Source organism: Micromesistius poutassou, assembly GCF_964030765.1.
Source record: "Micromesistius poutassou genome assembly, chromosome: 5".
NCBI lineage: Eukaryota > Metazoa > Chordata > Actinopteri > Gadiformes > Gadidae > Micromesistius > Micromesistius poutassou.
In genome coordinates, this window is record NC_140275.1 from 3,448,529 (window position 1) to 3,471,684 (window position 23,156).

The 23,156-nt window shown below is 50.6% G+C and overlaps 3 protein-coding genes across 3 annotated transcripts in view; 2 read left to right on the plus strand and 1 right to left on the minus strand.

Moving 5' to 3' along the window:
- rgmb (repulsive guidance molecule BMP co-receptor b) overlaps positions 1 to 7,615 on the minus strand; it is a gene marked incomplete at both ends in the record, with an annotated part of 8,500 nt that extends 885 nt beyond the window's left edge. Inside the window, one exon of the mRNA XM_084468911.1 lies at positions 7,475 to 7,615. Within this exon, the coding sequence (XP_084325037.1) occupies positions 7,475 to 7,615 (141 nt within the window). The remainder of the gene's footprint in view (positions 1 to 7,474) is intronic.
- A 1,879-nt stretch (positions 7,616 to 9,494) lies between these two features.
- On the plus strand, positions 9,495 to 14,824 carry riok2 (RIO kinase 2 (yeast)). The gene is made up of 10 exons (XM_084467575.1): positions 9,495 to 9,644; positions 10,123 to 10,261; positions 10,398 to 10,514; positions 10,787 to 10,962; positions 11,264 to 11,352; positions 11,640 to 11,831; positions 11,929 to 12,021; positions 12,363 to 12,890; positions 13,126 to 13,222; positions 14,353 to 14,824. The coding sequence occupies exons 1-10, from the start codon at positions 9,579 to 9,581 to the stop codon at positions 14,512 to 14,514; spliced, it is 1,659 nt and encodes a 552-aa protein (XP_084323701.1). The 5' UTR covers positions 9,495 to 9,578; the 3' UTR covers positions 14,515 to 14,824.
- A 1,512-nt stretch (positions 14,825 to 16,336) lies between these two features.
- Positions 16,337 to 22,937, plus strand: LOC311343957 (protein limb expression 1 homolog; the record flags this gene model as incomplete). The annotated part of the gene is made up of 6 exons (XM_084468912.1): positions 16,337 to 16,439; positions 17,668 to 17,858; positions 19,427 to 19,567; positions 20,616 to 20,711; positions 21,793 to 21,870; positions 22,473 to 22,937. The coding sequence occupies 6 exons, from the start codon at positions 16,337 to 16,339 to the stop codon at positions 22,935 to 22,937; spliced, it is 1,074 nt and encodes a 357-aa protein (XP_084325038.1).
- Between the last annotated feature and the right edge of the window lie 219 nt (positions 22,938 to 23,156).

Sequence of the window (23,156 nt, forward strand, 5' to 3'; positions counted from 1 at the left end):
AAGGTGACACTCGCCCCGGCCCCAGGTTGTACATTGTGCTACCAGGCACAATACGCAGCCCATAATAAGCATCTCATCGCCTTGCCCGTCACATACACACACACTGGCTTGTGGAGCAGGGATGTACAAAAGGCCCTTATCAGGGGGCCGGGGTTGAAGGTCAGACTAATTGGTTACCTTGCCTTGAAGGAGGTAGGAGGCTGCGATCGTTAATTTATGCCCAACATGCACAACGGAGCCGGGGCTTTTGTTAAGCAGTGTTTGGGAGTCATGGCGATGGAACAACACGCCTCGGCGTCGGTGTGTATCAAGTCAGAGAGACACACACACACGCACACACACACACAGACACACACACACACTGTCACTGACACAAACATGCATGCACGCGCACATACACGTGCACACACACACACACACACACACACACACACACTGGCACCGACACAAACATACATACACACGCACGCACACACATTCACACTAGCACCGACACAAACAAGCACACGCACACAAAAGCAATATTTAAGCACACGATTCGATTCGATTATAATGCGCTACACTGCATGAGGCATATAAGTCAGCATGCTCTAGAACGGGAACAAGTTGTTTAGTCCTAAGGCACAAACAACAACACAGCTAATTAGACATGAGACAAACACACCACGCCTCGCTCAAACAACCAGGATCCGGTTTAATTAAGAGAAGTATCAGAAGCAAACGGCTCGGCTCTGTCGGCGGTCGGGGAGGCAGAGCAGCGGGGAGTGGACACAGGCACCGGGAAGGAATAAAGCAATCCTACTGGAGGACAGATGAAGAGAGAGGAGAAGAAAGAGTGGGAGGGGATATGTGTGTAAGGTGGGTGGACAGTGAGGGTGAGGAGGATGGGAGGATACGCCGGCAGCATCAGAAGACGGCGGCGCAACGCCACTCACTTCACCGCCGAGCGAGCGAAGAGAGTGTCAGAGTGTCACAGACCGGGCTTGAAGAATCTTTGTGTGTGGAACTCATTTGCATGAACAGAAAGACCCACAGGACTTCAAAGGACCGAAGTTTCGAGCAGAAGGCCCATGCTATATATATATATATATATATATATATATATATATATATATATATATATCCTGCTGGAATGGGAGTGAATCCACCCTTTGAATCAGCAGCAATACGAGATGCTTAGTGTCAGACTGAGCTCTGCTGCAGAAACACGACTGGCCAGTCGGAGACGGATAGAGAGAGCCAGTTGGCTGAAAGGGTGACCAATCTCGTCTCGTTGTGACCGGAGGGGCCCAATGAAAACGCAAGAATGATTGGAGTTGATTTACGTTCCTGACATCGCTAACCAGATTACCCAACATCCCTTGCAGTGTGATTACTGTGATGCATGGTCTTGCGGATGTGCATGCGCACGCGCGTGTGTGTGTGTGTGTGCGTGCATGCGTGCGTGCGTGCGTGCGTGTGTGGGTGTCTTGTGTTTCTGAAACTCCAGAGGCTAGAGGAAAAACACAGAGTGGACTGGAAGGAGAGTTGGGACAGAAAGTAAGAATCCAAACTACCAGAGGGAGTTCACATGGTACCTTGATACTTAGTCTTTGGTATTTATCACACACACACACACACACACACACACACACACACACACACACACACACACACACACACACACACACACACACACACACACACACACACACATATCCTGCTAGTGAAGACTAGATGACGTGGTAAGCCTTTGAAGCAGCTCTTTTTTGTATTGATTGTTCCCCAGGATTGATAAATAATTCTGTTTTACATATATAAATGTGGCAGCTGGGCTCCCACTGATCACTAGCAGAACAAAGCTGGACGGGTCCTTTGTACCCTGATGAGGCTCGTGTTCCTGTTCATACAGAGGCTGAACCAAGGCTTTAGTATTGATGAGCTGTACCTCCACCATGAGATCCATTCACCTTATCACTTTTATCTATGTTTGACAAAACAGGTACCGACCCATAAACTCATTTCTGCACTGTATTCATATCCTGTTCATGACAACTGTGATAAAATCACAGTAAAAAAGAAAAAAAAACGAGATATAAGACAGGGAACCGAGAAGCACAAGACCCATTTCATGGCGGTGAGCCGCGAGAGGAGAGGACAAACATCACGGATCCTTCTTGACGCTCCGCTCCGGGAGCCGTGGCAGCGGCGGAGCCTGGGCCCACACTAACAGGTCCATCTCCTGTGCAGACTGCAGGCCAACAGCATCCATCAGCTCACTCCAGCCACTCTAACAGCCTGCTCTTAAAGACAGATAGCGCGGGACTCCGACTCATTTCACGCTCGCGGGAGTTAATGCTATTAAAGCCGGCACACAGATACACTTAGACGTGCGCGCGCGCACAAGCACGCGCGCGCACATACACACAAACACATATGCACGCATGCATCCGCATCAGCACACAGAGATGTGGCTGATGTATTGTATAGCGGGTGTGCGAGAGCGGGGAGATAAAGAGGCGGGCGCGGCGGCCCTGTGACACCATGTGATCCGCGTGGAGGATGTGTGTGTGTGGCTGCGCCTTTGTGTGAGAGCCACAGACTTGCACTCTCGCTTTGACGGATGCAGGGCCTATCTCCCAGTGATCCTATTACTAACCGTGTGACAAGCAACACAAGGGGGAGCGAGAGCGGACGGGTGTGTGTGTGTGTGTGTGTGTGTGTGTGTGTGTGTGTGTTTAAAGTGTTACAGGGTGAAGGAGAGGATCATCTAGGAAGTCCTATTAGTTAGCGGCCCTCTCTATCACTGTGGCATGTTATTATCTGAAAAAGGCTTCGGTTGCATCACTCATGTTTTCCTCTCCCTCCCGCACATGCACATACACGCACGCACGCACGCACACACACACACACACACACACCACGTCCAATGTACAGACACACGCACACACGCGTATTTACTTTTTTGCTTGATGAATTCTACTTACAAGCAGTAAAAGTAAAACTGCATGCCGATATTCCAGCAGCCCGACCCGCTCCAATAGCTCCACTCTTCAACGACACGCTGGCCTCAGTTCACCCTCCGTGTACGGCCCACGCTCCACTGCTTTGGACCCAGGAACCAACTTTATTAAACCTTTCAGGGCCACATGGAGATGCGTCTGTGTACATTAGCTTTCATTTGCATTCATGGCCGACCCGGCCTCATTACCAGGGAAGCTCTGTGGGAACATCTCTCACATCTCAGTCCTGCCTGGCCACAGGAGCAGAGTATTCATGTACATGAAGACACACATTCATGTACACACACACACACACACACACACACGCAGATGGACTGACACACTGTACGCTCCGTCTATCTCCGGAAATCTATCCGACTGATTGTTTGCTGAGTGTACCATGCAAATATGTCTGTGGGCTTCTTATATTCTAAATCTGTGTGTGTAGTGGGAAGCTGCACATATGGACTTACTTTGATATTAAATGTAATATATTCAAATCTAATGCACTGTGGAACTTCCTGCACTTCAGCAATCACATTGGTTCGGAATTAGACTTTATTGCCTTCAGACCAAATTGATTTTGTGAGAAATATTCTGTCGCCGGTGGACGAGTTTAATTTTTTAGACACTCATAAATTCAATTTGGAGGTTCTTTGGAACAAAATTGATGACTGCAGCACTGAAAGTGAACATGGTGCAGATTTACATAATACATGGAGGGGAAGTACATTTTAACGTCTCTCACAGATCTCTGGAAATGAATGCTTTGCACCCTGCTTCCAATCAAGTGTTGAAATCTGGTCACTGGTACTGGTACAACTAGTGTTCACTGGTACCTGTAACTACTCAGTAGGTACCAGAAGACACTAGTGTTCACTGGTACCTGGAACCAGAAGCCACAGAAAGGGTTCTCAATTCTGTATATATAACCTGAGGCAATTGTGTGTGTGTGTGTCTGTGTGTGTGCCCTAGTGTGTGCATCTGCGTTTGTGTGTGTGTGCATCTGCGTTAGGGTGTGTTTGTGTGTGTATGTGTGTGTGTGCGTCTGCGTTTGTGTGTGCATCTGCATTTGTGTGTGTGCGCGCGTTAGTGTGTGCGTCTGTGTTTGTGTGTGTGTGTGCGTGTTTGTGTGCGTGTGTGTGCATGTGTCTGTATCCATGTCGTGAGCACCCGTGTGTGTGTGTGTGTGTGTGTGTGTGTGTGTGTGTGTGTGTGTGTGTGCGCGCACGCGCGTGCGTGCGTGTCTACCTGTCCGTCCAGCGGCCTCACCTGGGGCTGTGAGCGGGGCTGACCCTCCGACCGCCTCGTGTTTCTCCCCGGGCCCCTCGCTCCCCGGCGGGCCGTGCGGGCCCCTGAGAGCCCCACATTGTTCGGCGGGGGCCTGGGCAGAGCGGCCGGGGTAAGTGGATCTGCTCTCCTCTGGTTTAATCTAATCAGATTTGATGTTTCCAAACACAGGATGGCCGCCCAGACGCAGGAGATAGCGGACAAAGAGCGGCCTGTTGCGAGGAGGCTCCGCCCCTCACCACCGACCGGCAACATTTTCCCTCTCAGCTCGCGCCGCTGGAAAACAAAAAGAAGGCAGTTAAATACGCAAGGGAGTCAGTGTGTGTGTGTGTGTGTGTGTGTGTATCTGTGTGTGTGTAGATAACATCCTCTAAAGGGTGACAGAGGAGTCATCCCGGAGGTCGTAGAAGCTACAGTGAAAGTCAAACCCAGATTCTCACACTGACACGCACACACACTCACGTTTATCTTCAGACACACAGATATGGTTCTCATCACAGACACACACACACACACGATGTCTGAACCAGTGCACCGAGGCGAACCCTGAGAGCCTCATCCTGAGCCTCTCCCCAGGGGTCCGCCGCGTCCGTCCGTCCGTCTGTCCGTCCGTCCTTCACACACACCGCCGGAGCCGGAGTGCACCATCACCAGCGCTGAAACACCCCAGGGTGACACCAGACACTCTCTCACCCCGCCTCACCCTGCGGCCTTCACCCTCGCCTCCTTTAAGACGGCCCCTGCGCGTACCACCGCAGCTTTAACCGGTTACCGCGGGTTACCGCGGGTTACCGCGGGATACCGCGGGTTACCGCGGGTTACCGTGGGATACCGAGGGTTACCGTGGGATACCGCGGGTTACCGCGGCACCACCCGACAACGACTCGCTCCCCCAATGCCCCCGGACGGTGTGCACCGGCGGGCTTCGCGGGCTTTGAAATGTTCACATCAAATGTGGCGCCTGGCTTCAAACGCGTCCCGCGCCGCTCAGAGGCCCCTTTCATCACACGCCCTACCTAGCTCCCACTTTCATCTACTGCCGGACAGAGCCTCATTAATTTATAATCAAAGAATCTTCATTCTCTGCAAAGTCCGCTGAGAGTACACGCTCTCCAGAGTGGACAGAGCCCTAACCTTTTAGACCGCTGCCTAATGGCCGCCGCCGGAGAGCGGGAAGGGAGGACAGAGGGGGGGCCGGGGGGGGGACACAATTAAGGGTTAGTTTCGCTATAAATTGGAAGCACCTAGTTTAGGGCGAGCATCGATTAAAAGAGGGGGAAGATAAATATATACATTTGGGAGGCGGTGTGGAATGGAGGGAGAAGTCGTTCTGCTCTCCCGGCTGTCTGGGGACGGGCTGTGAGCCGCGGTCCGGATAATTCCACAGATCCAAACCCTCGCCCTTTAATCCTGCGCTGGCAGGCCGAGCACACTGGGGGCCCGTCTCCGGCCCCGCTCCATGTGTTATTGGATGTCGGGGCCCCGGAGGGCTTAGCCCTGCCTGTCAAGTCCTTCCTGCCTCGACGTTCTTCATTTACAATCGCTGGGAGCCCACGGATCAGGTCGCATTGGCCTGGTTGGAAAGAACCGGGAACGGATTAAAAACCAAGGGAGGAACGGAAGTCAACCAGCTGACACTCGGAGCCCAGGGGGAGGAGCTTGTGGAGCCTTGGGGAGGAGCTTGTGGAGCGCTGGGGGAGGAGCTTACGGAGCCCTGGGGGCGGGGCTCACTGGGGGTTTCACCAGATCAACTGATCAGAATGACACACGGACCCGTGGCCAGGAGATTGGTGGTTTGTAGATAACGGAATGACCTGAAGGCCCATTGGGTGGATTCCCTGAAAAGTGTTAGCCTAGAAATGAACACAGCCGTTAAGAAATGACATCGATTGAACATCAGATAAATGAACAAAAAACGCTTTCTCTTTCTGAACCACTGCGAAATGGTTCTTGTTTTGGCTTTGAAACCCATGTGCATCACATGTGTCGGAGCCTTTCATCCTGTTCCCGGTAACGCTGCCCAGCGCTCTCCAAAGGCCTGAGATGTTCCTGGACGGGGGACTTCCAGGGCCTGTTGGGCCTCAACACTGATGAACACACACACGTTGCTGTGCGGACTGCAGGATGTTAGAAGAGGTCCATCTGAATGCAATTATCTTATGATCTCATGTTAATCCAATAAAAAAAATAACTTGTTTTAAAAGATCAGTGCAGTGAGCGTTATCATGTGATTCCCTTTGTCTGGGAAAGTGAGAAACACAAAAATGAGAAAATAATATCTGCGTCCAGTGAAGGGATTGGTTGCCTCACTGGAATCGCACCAGTAACACTGGAATCTCACTGGAATCGCACCAGTAACACTGGAACCTCACTGGAATCGCCTCAGTAACACTGGAACCTCACTGGAATCGCCCCAGTAACACTGGAACAACACATGATCATAGAAATCTTATTTTTAATTCATACAGTATTGGTTTAGAATAGCAATAGGGTGGAAAACTGTTGTTGCTGCTGTAGATATTAAAACAGCAGCCCCTGCCCTAGATTCCCCTCATCACTATGATAATTATACAGTGTGTATAATCATAGAGTCTGGAATACTGTCAATATAATTGCTAGCATGTATGAAATGATAGTATGAATTAAATCCAGCCACGTTATGTCTGGGTCGTTAGGACCATTATCTTTGACAGGAATAGCTTTCTTTCTTCTACTTCTTTATTCTAAGTATTCTAAGTAAAAGGCGCAATGCCCCAACTAGCTCTAGACAACCGTGAACAAACAAACTACAAACAACGCGGTGAATTAAAACGTTTCAAGTGATCACTGGACTGGAGTCATCCGAGAGAAAAGAAAAAAGAGGAGCAGAGATACGTGATGTGTACAACATCGAGTTCTCCTCAGGCGCAGAACAAAAGGCGAGGGAGACAAAGAGAGGATCCGTCGATCTGTGTCACAGTGCCCTCTGGCTTCAGCCGGCAGAACTGCAGCAGAGGGGCACCACCGCACATCAACCGCTCTGAGCCTCTCTCTTAGTACCGGTAAGACCAAGACCACACCACACAGGTGTCACAGTGAGTATCGGGAGGTTCAGAGCATTGAGGGCAAATCAATGACTTGCATCCCTTCCGTCAATACACGACTTCAGCTCTGCCCTGCATGCTGTCAACAGGGCTGAGAGGCTAAACCCGGACCCCACCCACCATGCCCACCACCTCTTCCAGGGGCTGGACCCCCAGAGGTCCACGTCCACCGGACCATCCTGCTCTAAAAGCAGCTGCTCCCCCGTTGCAGAAGTACGCTGAACTCCTTCCATCACCATGGATCTCCATGTCCATCTCCATGTCAGTTTCCAAAACATCATCCACTTCACCTCATAGAGTTAAACAGTTAACATTGTTAACATAAATAGACGTAATGTAGTTATGTTAAGTTCTATGTTGTCTGGTATGGTTCTGTTCTATGTTGTCTGGTATGGTTCTGTTCTATGTTGTCTGGTACGGTTCTGTTCTATGTTGTCTGGTATAGTTCTGTTCTATGTTGTCTGATATGGTTATGTTATGTTGTCTGGTATGGTTCTGTTCTATGTTGTCTGGTACGGTTCTGTTCTATGTTGTCTGGTATGGTTATGTTCTACGTTGTTTGTTTCTATACTGAGTTGACGATGATGCTTCCAGAAGTGAAGTCCACCAGCCTGACCTGCAGGGTGCTTAACCCTCTGGTGTGCCTGGAGACGTCCACGTCCACACGGATCATGTACTGGTTGGAGGAGCCAGCGAGCTGTGGGAGCATGAGGAGAGACCAGTTCACTACACAAGCTAATCAGCATGGAGAAAACAGAAATAATTTCAACTTAATGCACATGCACAATTATGCAAATACATCCAGGCCCATATGCTCACTCACATTCACACACACACACACACACACACACACACACACACACACACACACTTATATGATCAAAGTCTCTCACACACACACACACCCACACATACATGATCAAACTCTCTCTCTCTCACACACACACACACACACACACGCTTGGCTTCCCCTGGACCTCACTGCACCGCAGAACGTTAAATAAACCAATGGAGGAATTCCACTGAGCCAACGCTGGGCAGGACTCAGAGTGTGTGTGTGTGTGTGTGTGTGTTGTGTGACCATATGTGTGTTGTGTGACCATATGTGCGTGTGTGTGTGTGTGTGTGTTGTGTGACCATATGTGTGTTGCGTGACCATATGGGGCTGTGTGTGTGTGTGCTTTGAGAGCCGAACAGAGCCCTGTCTGTCACAGGGCAGTCTGGGGTAAACACCGAGTTTGGAACCTACCTGCCCGAGGAATGCCCAGAATCCAGCTGCTATGGCAACAGAGACCTGCCAGTAAATCTCCCCAGCCCCCCCCCCCCCCCAAACATATGATACAGTGCACAAAATGAGTCCTAAAGTCACGAATTAAAGTGTATTGCTGTATGTATATTCACATTTTCGGAAAGTCATTTATCTATTAAACATCTATTAAAATTGCTTATATTTTTGTTGTGCTTTACTAAGGAGGAATAGGGATATATATATATATAGTTATGATTGCCTTTGCCTCGCTGAGTTGTCCAAAAATGCATTTCTTTATACATCCATTTTTCTTTTTCTTGCTTTTGTTAAAATTTCTCTATCTCGGCCTGTCTCCTCATTGGGAGGGGAAATTAGTCCGGATCAAATCATGTCGGTTTGTTGTTATGTATTATTAATGGTCCCATGGCTGTGGCATGTCATGGGACCTTTGATATGATTACATCCAATGCCTGAATCAGGGTAATATGAGAATGCACCACTAGGGGGCAGTGAAGGGCCGGTCACTAACCCTCACCACGTTATTGCCCAACCACGTTATGGCCCAACATGATGACACCTATGTTATGGCGAATAGCAGTAAATATATTCTATCTCCAGTATTTTATATATTATAGTCTATTTCCAGTTGTTGATATATTATAGTATATCCAATAACATCAAATAAAGTTATGACATTTATCTTACTTGTCATACTCACGATTGTTTTCCGTAAAGGTTTTCTCTATACTAGTTATATAATCGAATAATGTGATACCAGTCGGAATATATGTATATGATAACTCTAATAAAAACCAGCGTGGGTCCTCAACGGGAAGTGAACACAACCGGATCCCATGTGGGACGTCACTTCCTGTCCTTCAACCTCCGGCTGGAAAACGTGTGTTTATAAAAAAATGTGGAGCTGCCTCCGAGTTAAAAACATCGTTTAATCTCCTCCGGGTTGGTTCTTTAAACATGGGTAAACTAAACGTCGTGATTCTGAGGTACCTGTCCCGGGATGACTTCCGGGTCCTGACCGCGGTGAGCATCTTTACAATCAGATGTTGTGTTTGTGTAGTGTAGTAGTGTAGAGTCTGTGACTGTCCATCCCAGCCTGATACACTATACCATACACTACTAATACTATACACGACTGATACTATACACTATACTATACACCTACTATACTATACATCATCAACATGTTGCAGGACTATTTGCTGTGTGTGTGCGCGTGTGTGTGTGTTCATGTGTTGCATTTCCAGCAACAGCTATATACGAAGAGAAGAGCTGTAACAGTTATATAGCTGCTATGATATGAAATAGTAGTAGCATCAACTGGTAATAATGTCTACCTCATGATGTTTACCGTTATTTTTGCATTGTTGTGTATAGAAAGATTCTTAATGTAATGTCTTGGCTCTGTACTCTCCTGTCATTCACGCTGTAATAGCCTAATTCCCTGTCTTTGTATTAATTGCTGTGACACACATCTAACGTTTGTGTTTTCTGTGAACAGGTGGAAATGGGAATGAAAAACCATGAAATCGTTCCTGTGAGTCTGCTGGCCTCCATCGCCAGCCTGAAACACGGGGGCTGCAACAAGATCCTCAGAGAACTCGTGAAACACAAGCTTCTGGCCTATGAACACACAAAGAGTAAGAGCATGCACATCATTCTAGAACTCCACTCCTTGAATATCCTCTCAGACGTCGGCTCAAGATGGACCAAATGCGAGGAAGTGCAACTGAAGATATTGAATCGTTTTGTTGTTGTTGTTGTTGTGTTCCTCAGCTGTGCACGGTTACCGGCTGAACTACGGGGGCTATGACTACCTTGCGCTGAAGACCTTCTGTGCCAGAGAGGTCCTGCTCTCTGTGGGCAACCAGATGGGCGTCGGGAAGGAGTCCGGTACGTCTAGAGATGCTTAACGGGGAGTTACAGTTTCACAATTATCAAGGCAATCCAACAAGGGCCATTCAAGGGATCATTACTTAATAATAACTACAAATCCAATGACATGTCTAGATATTCTCAAGTACTCTAAAAGATACAACAATTACACAATTGTAATTACACTGTTACAGATACAATTTGACAACATTGTGTAGATGATCTGGTAATCGTGCAGAAATGTATGCCTGATGATGTGGAGATGAACTTCTCCACCCATTCCCTCGTAGATATTTACATTGTCGCCAGTCCTGAGGGGGAGCAGTACGCCTTGAAGCTCCACAGACTGGGGAGAACGTCCTTCAGGAACCTCAAGAACAAGAGGGACTACCACAAGCACAGGAAGAACATCTCCTGGCTCTACCTCTCCCGCCTCTCCGCCATGAAGGAGTTTGCCTACATGAAGGTGAGGCACAGAGGAAACATCTCATTGAGTCCTTTTAGTTCGCCTTCTCCTAATTCCATCCCTTCGGAGATTATCACCTCATGTATTCTCAGCTCTCGAATGTGTCTCTGTGATTCTGATGTTGCTTTTATTCCAAACTTATTTCTTGATTTTGTTGTCTTGTTTCCCTTGGTAAGCACCCTGTATTGCTGATTTGGACGAAAAGCACTTTATTAAAATGGGTAATTTGAGGAGGCAGCCGACAGCTGTATCTGTTGTGGTCAATCCACTCTAGCGTTAATAATCGGTGTCTCGTTCCCAGGTGTTGTATGAGCGTGGCTTCCCTGTCCCCAGACCAGTGGACTACAACAGACACGCTGTGGTGATGGAGCTCATCAATGGATATCCAATGTGTGTAAACGGACAGCCCTGCCTTTAAAACTATCCTTCTGTGCTTAAAGGAAAACCAAACTCTGAAGCATCTTATGTTGGATAATAAGCACAATAGTGTGGTACATCCTAGTGCTATGGCTGGATCGTGGTCCAAATCTTGACTTAAATGCACAACGGTTTAAAAGCATAGGATAAGCTTTAAATAAGGACTCCTATTGCCCTCAATGGTTGAAGTTTTGGGTTGCCAGGTAATGTAAATCCAGGTTATTTACAGCCTTTTCTCTTGACGTTTTGTCCGCCTCTAGGTGTCAGATCCGGGAGCTGCAGGATCCCCCCGGTCTGTACAGCGAGATCATGGAGCTCATCGTCAAGCTGGCCAATCACGGCCTCATCCACGGAGACTTTAACGAGTTCAACCTGATGTTGGACGACAGTGACCATGTGACCATGATCGACTTCCCCCAGATGGTCTCCACGTCCCACTTCAACGCCGAGTGGTCCGTCCCGCCCTCATGACATCATTCATGTGGACATTCGCCCTATCAGGAGATTATGTGTGACCTTTTGTCTCTCTCTTTGACCTTTGGTTTCCAGGTACTTTGAGCGAGATGTCAAATGCGTCCGAGATTACTTCGCAAAACGTTACAATTATGAGAGTGAGCTGTACCCGACCTTCAAAGACATCAGGTGACTAACTGACCAGTGTCCCGCCTGTGAACCAGTGGCAATCTGTCTGTAAACCAGTGTCTCTCTGTCTTTAAACCAATATCTCTCTGTCTGTAAACCAGTGTCTCTCTGTCTTTAAACCAATATCTCTCTGTCTGTAAACCAGTGTCTCTCTGTCTTTAAACCAGTGTCTCTCGGTCTGTAAACCAGTGTCTCTCGGTCTGTAAACCAGTGTCTCTCAGTCTGTAAACCAGTGTCCCTCTGTCTGTAAACCAGTGTCCCCGTCTGTAAACCAGTGGTTTTAACCAAATGGGAACACTACTAACCCATCAGTTCTGTTGTTCTGTGTCTGTGCTCTACAGGCGGTCCTGCTGTCTGGACGTGGAGATCTCAGCCAGCGGTTTCACCAAAGAGATGGAGAGAGACGGAGCCCTGCTGCACCCCGCCGGGCCCGAGAGCGAGGGGGACGACGACGATAATGATGATGAGGAGGAGGAGGAGGAGGAGGAGGAAGGGGAATATGAGAACAGAGAGGTGCAAGGCGTCGACATGGAGGAATACAAACACGTGATGCTGGAACTGGACGGGCTGAAACTCGGAGAGACACAGACAGACTCACGGAACGCAGAAGAGGAGGAGGAGGAGGAGAAGACCAGAGAAGAAGAAGAGACGAAGACAGAGTTGGTGACGGAGAAGGCGGAGGAGCAGACGGAGCAGGAAGTGGAGCTGAAGGCGGAGCTGGCGGTCTGCAGGGCTGAAGAGGGAGAAGGGACGGAGGGGAGAGAAGAGGCTGGAGGGGACCACGACGGAGGAGGACAAGGAGAAGAGGAGGACCGGTGTCCGGAGCTGCTCGACCTGTCGGCCGCCAACAGAGAGTTCAAACCATTCAGGTGACAGGCTGAAACCACTCATGTCCTACGTAACAATAACAAAAAAACGATTGACCATAATAATTCAAATTGACAAATTATTTAAAGTTGTGTGTGTGCCCTGTCCAGTCAATACACGGAAATCAGCCACACTGGCTACCTTGTGTTTCATGCCAGGGCACCATCCATGTTCTCCATCTCCAGTAATTGTCTGTGTTGCGTTGTGAATGCTGATCCGTTTGGTTCTCTCCCGCAGAGACGAAGACAGCCTGCTGCACCTCAACGAGCACCGCAGGAGAACGGACAGCGAGTGCACCATGGGGAGCGTGGGCAGCTGCTCCACCATACCGCCCGTGAGTCGCCACGCACCTGCTGACACGCACAACCACACAACACGCTGATACTCATGGTCCTCCAGTTATATAGCGCTTTTATCCAAAGCGCTTTAGTGTTGACTGACATTCACCCATTCATGCACACACCGACGGCGGAGTCAACCACGCAGGGCGACAGCCAGCTCATCAGGAGCAATTAGGGTGAGGTGTCTTGCTCAGGGACACCACGACACTCAGCTAGGAGGAGCCGGGGATCGAACCAGCAACCTTGCGGTTACCAGCCAACCCGCTCTACCTCCTGAGCTAATGCCGCCCCCCACACACACACACGCACGCTGACACACACAACCACCCAACACACAGACACGAACACGCTGACACACACAACCACACAACACGCTGAAACGCACGAAATGAAAAATCTTTGGAAATCATCATGGTCCAGATATGTCTGTAACACTGTATAAAGGTTCAGGTCCTGATGTGTAACACTATGGTGTGTAATGGTTCAGGTGACGATGGTTCTGTAACACTGTGTAATGGTTCAGGTCACGATGGTTCTGTAACACTGTGTAATGGTTCAGGTGACGATGGTTCCTTAACACTGTGTAATGGTTCAGGTGACGATGGTTCTGTAACACTGTGTAATGGTTCAGGTCACAATGGTTCTGTAACACTGTGTAATGGTTCAGGTGACGATGGTTCTGTAACACTGTGTAATGGTTCAGGTGACGATGGTTCCTTAACACTGTGTAATGGTTCAGGTGACGATGGTTCTGTAACACTGTGTAATGGTTCAGGTCACGATGGTTCTGTAACACTGTGTAATGGTTCAGGTGACGATGGTTCTGTAACACTGTGTAATGGTTCAGGTCACGATGGTTCTGTAACACTGTGTAATGGTTCAGGTCACGATGGTTCTGTAACACTGTGTAATGGTTCAGGTGACGATGGTTCTGTAACACTGTGTAATGGTTCAGGTCACGATGGTTCTGTAACACTGTGTAATGGTTCAGGTCACGATGGTTCTGTAACACTGTGTAATGGTTCCGGTCACGATGGTTCTGTAACACTGTGTAATGGTTCAGGTCACGATGGTTCTGTAACACTGTGTAAAGGCGGTGCTGCGTCTTGTGTCTGCCCTGCAGGAGGTCGTGCGTCAGAAGGTGCGCCGGCAGCTGGGCAAGCAGCAGAAGTCCGCCCAGAGGAGGCGTCTGCAGAAGGGAGAGGCCAACCTGCAGACCAAGGCCAGGAGGGAGAACGACGGCGTCATCAAGTCCAGCCTGGAGTGCGGAGCCTTCTGGGGCTGAGGAGGGCAGGGGGGGGGGGGCTGCCCTCGGGGGGGGGGGGGGGGGGGGGGGGGGGGGGTGGTGGTTGGACCGCGAGGACTTTGTCGCTGGGGTTCCGCTCCTGCTCGCTGGCGTGAGTCGGTATAAAGGTCGTTCATTCACCCGAGCTGCCGAGGCAGAACCCCACCAGAGACGGCGGGAAGTGTTGTGACATCCAATTAAAAACATGCAGAGGCGTTGTAAATAACTACGATTTATACAAATGTGGCCGCATGACAATAAACTGTGTTTAAAAATAAAAAAATAAAAAATAAAAATAAAAGTGTGTTCCACTAAACAAAAGACTGTTCCTGTTGCTTGGCTAACATCTGACCTGGTTCCCCATGGGGAGACTCATGGGGTTCCCCGTGCATTCCAAGGTCAGCCCCTAGGAAACCTTTCATCTCGGCGAGATGCCACGGCCACAAAGCTCCTCAACAGTCGGACAAGCGTCTGAAAGGAAGGAACACCGCCGCCCTTGCGACCAATCAACTCACGGAAAGATTGACACCCCGACGCCATTGGCCTCAGAGCGGCGGCGAAACGTATGCTGATTCCCTTAGGGGGCCGCGTCGACACACACATTGCGTAGCTCGGGACGGAACCCGGGAGCTTAGGAACCACCACTCCTTTCTCACTGTGTGGTTCATTAACGTGTAAGAGGCTTTGAGAAGCGGCTGAATTCAGAGCGGAACAATGACCATTCATACCTAGGGGGTGAATTGAGCTCCGTCGCGGCCGGCCTCGCGGAGCATAGGCAAGTGTGTGAACAGTCAACACGCCCCACACCCCCCCCTCCCCCAGCTCCTCCTCCTCCATCCCAGACCTCTATAGGAGGAGCACGTTGGAGGTATATAAACGGTATGTCCGGTGTAGAAACTGTTTATTATCAAGTAGCTTCATCATCTCGGGGCTAATGTGTTCCATGCTGAGGGTTCACCAGGGCAGCGATGCCTGTTTAACTGTGACTCCGCTCCGGGATTAGCCAGCTGCACACTGCAAAGGATGGGGTGGGGGGGGGAGGGGGGGGGGTCTGCATTCCAGTGGAGGACCTCAGTGTGTGTGTGTGTGTGAGAGAGAGAGGGAGAGTGCAAGCAAAAGACAAACGGGCGTTTGCAAGTGTGTATGTATGTGTAGAATGAGTGAGGGGGGCCCTCGGAGCTAATTGGCAGTATGGGGGACAAAGGTGGTCCGCCTCGGAGGAGAAGCCCCCGGGGAGATGTTCACACAGAGAGGGGAGAGGGGGGGAGAGAGGGGAGGCGGGGGGGGGGGGGGGGGAGGGAGGGGCTGACCAGGGAGATGTTCACACAGGAGAGGGGCGAGGCGGAAGGGGGGAGAGAGGAGAGGCGGGGGGGGAGAGAGGGGCTGACCAGGGAGACGTTCACACAGGAGAGGGGAGAGGGGGGGAGAGAGGAGAGGCCGGGGGGGGGAGAGAGGGGCTGATCAGGGAGACGTTCACACAGAAGAGGGGAGAGGGGGGGAGAGAGGAAAGGGGGGTAGAGAGGGGCTGACCAGGGAGACGTTCACACAGGAGAGGGGAGAGGTGGGAGAGAGGCGCTGAGGGAAGGGGGTGGAATACAAGTTGAGGAAGAGCATCGAGGATTTGAGACTGGCCCCTCCGCAGCAGCCCCCCCCCCGCCCTGGTCCTCTGGGCGATGAAAGCTGCCTGCGCTCACTCTGCTGTGGACGCCCGCCAGAGAGGTGAGGAGACGAGGTGAGGAGACGAGGTGAAGAGAGGAGGTGAGGAGACGCGGTGAGGAGACGAGGGGACCGAGTCGGTCGGGACGCGGCCGTGAGAGCAGACATGAGGAAGGCCGGAGCAGCGATGATGAGCTCGGAGGAGATGCAGGAGAACATCATGATGTCCCACCTGCTGAAGAGTGAGAGCGCCGACTCCCCCCAAGACTGTGAGTACGCCGTGACCAGCAGAGAGGTTCCTCGCGACCAAGTGACTGAACGTTAGCAAGAATAACAGAATAACACCCATCTTTGGTTTTAGGAGAAAAATAATCAACCACTGCATTGTTTTACTTCGTTATTACATCATACATTATGTTGTTTGAAATATGGTTTCTCATTTTCTGATGAAGAAATATTGAACCGATAGATGTCAGACCATGCTTGGATTGATTCTACTGGTACTTTGGCTGTAAGTATATGCTGATATCAAGGTTGTGGTTTTGGGTGAGGTTGTTCTCAGGTTGAATGCGTGTGAGGGTCAAATTGCTCAAAGGCTCAGGAAACGCTGACCTAAGCACCGGTGATGGGGCGGTTCCCCTCTGTACTAACCTCTGTTCAAATAAACCCTCTGGAGAACGTTGTTCCACTGAAACTTTATCGCCTCGCACACACCGAACAACATTAACACTAATTCATGTAAACACAGGAACAAAGGCATGACTGGAGATCATGTGTATAATGAAAATAGTTTCACTTTTTATGTTGTTATTTAGTCTGGAATTTAGTGCAGCAAACTTAGAAGTGAGGCTCAGAATATTACATGGAAAAAAATGATCATTACAAAATATTGTAAATATTCAATTACAAAAGGCAAATTCGGAAAATGAAAGTCCTGCTACATTTGATCTCTCATTAGATCTGTGATATACGAGGTAATCCAGATGATTGATCAGTAGACTATAGACTCACTTTCTCAACCTTTACATTTACATTTAGAGCATTTAGCAGACGCTTTCATCCAAAGCGACACATACCGTACATTTGTCAGAAAAAGAGAAACAACAAAATGTTGCTGTCAGTACAGTAAAGTTGATCATGGAAAGTGCCAAGCATTGAAGATCTAGGTTAACCCATTCCCCGTGCACTAGCTAGGATAAGATGCGACACAATGCTAAATACTATTTTTGAGTGTAAGGACGTACAACAAACAATAAGTGAGCAAGAGGGGGGTAAGGGTAAGGGGGAGGCTATGCAGAGTCCAGGTGAACTCTGAACAGGTGAGTCTTGAGTCTTGAGTCTTTTGCGGAAGCTGGTGAGCGACTCTGCGGTCCTGACGTCGGCAGGGAGCGCGTTCCACCACTGCGGTGGCAGTGGTAAAACTTCCACTGCCACAGTGGTAAAACGGTAAACTTCCAAACATCCCATTGGTCCTCACTATAAGCTCCTCCCCTCCAGTGAACGTGGTGGCCATGCTGCACCACTTCTGGCAGAAGAAGCAGAGCGGCCCGCTGACGGAGGGGGGGGCGGAGGACCCCCGGGTGGAGCAGGGCGCCCTGCTGCTGCTGTACGAGTCGGCCCCCACGCCCGGCCCCCCCTACGTCTGCTACGTCACCCTGCCGGGCGGGAGCTGCTTCGGGAACTACAGGGTGCGTTCACTGTCACCGCCCAACAACTGTTTTCATCCTCTCCCTCTCTCTCCACCTCCCTCTCTCCCTCCTCCACCTCCCTCTCCTCTCTCCCTCCTCCACCTCCCTCTCCTCCACCTCCCTCTCCTCCCTCTACTCTCTCCTCCACATCCCTCTCCTCCCTCTACTCTCTCCTCCTCCTCCCTCTCCTCTCGCTCTCCTCCACCTCCCTCCCCTCTCTCTCTCCTCCACCTCCCTCCCCTCTCTCTCTCCTCCACCTCCCTCCCCTCTCTCTCTCCTCCACCTCCATCCCCTCTCTCTCTCCTCCACCTCCCTCCCCTCTCTCTCTCCTCCACCTCCCTCCCCTCTCTCTCTCCTCCACCTCCATCCCCTCTCTCTCTCCTCCACCTCCCTCCCCTCTCTCTCTCCTCCACCTCCCCCTCAACACCACCCACACTGGTCAGGACAGAGCACTAGGGGGAAGCCCTGAATGTGTTGTGGTTCAACTGCTTGGATTTTGGTGTGTAAGTGTGCAGAGGACACATACACACACACACACACACACACACACACACACACACACACACATACCCATACACACTGACCCATATACACACCCTAATAGACACATGCAGTCACACACACACACACACACACACACACACACACACCATATACCACACATTCACGCACATACCCCAATCACACACATATTCAGTCATGCAAACACACATGCACGCACACACACGCACACACGCATACACACACACACACACACACACACACACACACACACACAGCTCAATCCCATATGAAGTCACACACATCAAAGGTTGGGCTGTTTTCTAAAGCTTCATTGTAACCCAGGCTACCCCAGTTCAGGGCAGATTATTATTGGTTCACTACGGCTCTGATCTCCTGGCTAATCTGGTTCCTGATTGAACTGATCCCATGATCACCACTTGTGAACTCGCAGAAGTGTGCAGTCTAATGTTACCAACACATTTCCTGGATGTTCCCCATAACCTTGCTCCTAACAGTCACATCCCACCTGGAAACCTACTTCTTTCTCTCTGGCGTTTCAATCAAACAGACCATCTGCCTCTCTCTTCTATTTACTGTTCTCATTGTTTATCATCAGTCTGTCATATATTATGCTGGGAATTGCATAATTATTTTAAGCTGTGCTGCACGTTGGTCAACCCTTGTTGTTAAAATGTGCTTTACCTCTCTCTCTCTCTCTTCCTCCTCACTCCCTCTCTGCTCTCTCTCTCCTCCTCCCTCCCCTCTCTTCTTTCTCCACCTCCCTCTCCTCCACCTCCCTCTCCTCTCTCTCTCTCCACCTCCCTCTCCTCCACCACCCTCCTCTCTCTCCTCCTCCCTCTCCTCTCTTCTTTCTCCACCTCCCTCTACTCTCCCTCTCCTCCGACACCCTCTCTCCTCTCTCTCTCCTCCCTCTCCTCTCTCTCTCCTCCTCCTCTCTCTCTCCTCCACCACCCTCTCTCTCCTCTCTCTCTCTCCTCCCTCTCCTCGCTCTCTCTCTCTCCTCCTCCCTCTCCTCCCTCTCCCCCCCCCCCCCCCCCCCACAGGTGTGTGAGACGCAGGCGGAGGCCCGTCGGGACGCGGCCCGCGTGGCGCTCATGAACTCCCTGATGAACGAGCTACCGTCGCGACACATCAGCCCCCCGTTCATCTCCCAGAGCCTGAGGCAGGCGGCCGCCGACAGCGCTGTGAGCCCCCACACACACACACGCACGCACGCACACAGGCACCAATGCACACACACACGCACGCAGGCACCAATGCACACACGCACGCACGCACGCACCAATGCACACACACACACACACACACGCACACAGGCACCAATGCACACACACACACACACACACACACACACACGCACGCACGCAGGCACCAATGCACACACACACGCACGCATGCAGGCACCAATGCACACACACACACGCACGCACGAATACACACACACGCACGCACGCACGCGGGAATACACACACATGCACGCACGCACGAATACACACACACACGCACGCACGAATACACACACACGCACGCACGAATACACACACACGCACGCACGCACAAATACACACACACGCACGCACGAATACACACACACGCACGCACAAATACACACACACGCACGCACGCACGAATACACACACACGCACGCACGCACAAATACACTCACACGCACGCAGGAATACACACGCACGCAGGCACGCACAAATACACACACACGCACGCACGCACAAATACACACACACGCACGCAGGAATACACACGCACGCAGGCACGCACACAGACACGCACTCACTCACTCACTCACTCACTCACTCACTCATTCACTCACTCACTCACTCACTCACACACACATGCACTCACACACTCACTCTCTCACTCACTCACTCACTCACTCACTCACACACTCACACACATGAGCCCAGGGGGGGTCAATAGAATTGACAAGAATGATTCTTGTAAACAAAGAGAGGGGGACGGCTGGCCAGCATATTGTTTTTGTAGAATTGATCAGTAATAGGATGTGATTTTATTAATAACATTATTGACATCATTATCACTCAGCAATTTCCGACAGATATGTCCAGGTTATTTCAAGCTACGAGCTAGTTGAAATTGTACTAATCAAGGACTTAAAAAAAACAAAAAAAAACACCACTGGATGATGCGGTTATATCTTGTTTCTACTCTGTGATTTCCGAGGTCATCTCATGCTTAGTGTGCCTCTCTCACCAGGTGTCTTTGGAGGACGCGTGTGATCCAGGCACCAGCATCGGCACCTACAGCCTGCTGCTCCACTCCTACAGGGGTCGCACCATGCTGGAGTTCCAGGTAGAGCGCCTCATTACAGCTCCTCACCTCCGCCTCGGTGCCTACTCACGTCACCTGGCGTCAAGTGATACTCTGGCAGTTCCAAACACTTCAAGGACACCCAGACCTTGTGACCAGTCACACGGTTGAGTTAACGTGTTTGAGTTACTAATCAAGTTAATAATTGCAAACAACGTGGGGTTTTGTATCGCAAAGAATGCGTTAAATCGAGTGTGACGGACAACATGACTGAATGAATCGTCCAAGGAGCTCACGATCCACTTCAGTGCCACGTGGTTTCACTCTCCGGGCCTCTCGTTATATTTAATGTCTCTCTTCCTCTATTTGTTGAATCTGTGTGCGAGTGCCTCCGTGTTTAACTTTAGACGAGGCCTCCGTGATGGAGTCAGGGGTGGGGTGAACTTTCCTGCCTCACAGGGGAACACGAACACATCTGCTCGCAGCCTGTATTGACCTGAGGAAGCAGCTTAATTATCACGGCTATACCCTAAAGCAAGAAGTGCCAAGATAAACACTGTTGAATGCACCTATCACTCTAGGTGCATTCAAATCCTGTCATTACACACACGTGTGCACTCACGAGTGTGCGGGCGCACAAACACACACAGATACACACACACGCACACACCACGTTAGACATGATTCAAGGATTTAGAAAATGAATGGACAGGTAAATATGACTACCATAATAGCAGGGACAGTTAATCCAGAAATGATAGTTGTTTAAACTTTAATATCATGCTCAACTGTGTTATGGCCAGAACCTGGGACACTTAAGCCTACCAGGTGTGCGAATATTTAGAATATCCTTTCAAACTAATCACACACAATTTAGTCATGGCTTGGAGTTAATGCTTAATCTTTGTCAGGGCTAAAAGACCAGGGTTTACCCAGTTTATGATCCAAATCATTACTCTAAAGAAACCCCCATCTTTTCTACTCTCCACCTCTGTCACCCTCCATCTCCCCCACTCTCTCTCCCTCGCTCTCTATCTTCATCACCCTCTTTCCCTCTCTTTCTCTCTCTCCCTCTCTCTCTCTCTCTCTCTCATCCCCTCCCTCCCTCCCTCCCTCTGTATAGGAGATGATGACAGTGTTCCAGCTGTTGCACTGGAACGGGACTCTGAAGTCCCTGAAGGACCAACACTGCTCACGCCGGGTAAGACCTCGGTTTTAAATTTCACATTTGTATAGAATAAATGTTTAAATAAAGTTTATAAATCTACTTTTTTCATTCTGTATTTAAATATTAAAACATAACGGTTGTTCCTGCTTCCCTCTCTGAGTGTGATTGCTTATGTTTTTGTATACAATACAAAATAATGAAGTATCCGTTCTGCATTTCAATATCGATTACTCTAAAGTAACCCCTTTCTTTTCTACTCTCAACCCTCTCACTCTATCTCTCACTCTCTCTTTCTTTCTCTCTCCCTCTTTCATTCCTCTCTGACTCTCTCCTCCCTCTCTCCCTCTCCCTCACCCTCTCTCTGACTCTCTCTCTCCTTCTCTCTCCACCCTCTCTCTCTCTCTCTGACTCTCTCTCTCCCTTTCTCTCCCTCTCTCTCCCTCCCTCCCTCCCTCTCCCTATCTCTCACCTCCCTCCCCCTCTCTCTTTCCTTCTCTCTCCACCCCCTCTCCCTCACTTTCTCTCTCTCTCTCTCCCTCCTTCCCTCCCTCTCTCTCTCTCTCCCTCCCTCCCTCCCTCCCTCTCTCTCCCTCCCTGAACCGACCCCCGGGTTGTTTCCGCTCCCTCTCCCTCAGAGTGTGATCTCGTACTTCTCCAAGCGGGGCCTGGACGAGTTCCTCCGCAGCAGCATGGCCCTGGACTGGCTGGAGCGCGAGCGGCGCTCGGCGGGGGGGCTGGCGGAGCAGCTCGCCGTGGCCCAGCGGGAGCTGGTGCTCGCCCGGCGCCGCGGCGTCGAGCTGCGCTTCTACAAGGAGAAGACGGAGATCCTCAGCCTGGCGCTGAGCCAGGCCTACACCCACCACCCGCACCACCAGCACCACCCGCACCACCAGCACCACCCGCGCCACCACCCGGACCGCCAGCAATACCCGGACCGCCCGCACCCCCCGGACCCGTACGCCGGTCCGTCCCCCGAACACAAGAGCGGCGCCGGCTACGGCCGTGAGGAGGAGCTCCTCCTACGCCCGCCCCCGATATACGAGCAGGTGACCCTGCCCTGGACCACGCCCCCCGGGAGCCCCTCTCCCAGCCACCGCTAAAACACCTGACCGCTGACCTTTGACCTTTAACCTCTGACCCGGGCCCCAGGGTGAACCGCTGGTCGACGGTATGCCCTGCAACACACCCTGCAACACACCCTGTAACACACCCTGCAACACACCCTGCAACACACCCTGTAACACACCCTGTTCTGCCCTGGCATCCTGGAAGAAGACTGAGAGGAAGTAGACTGAGAGGAAGCAGAGGAAGCAGACTGA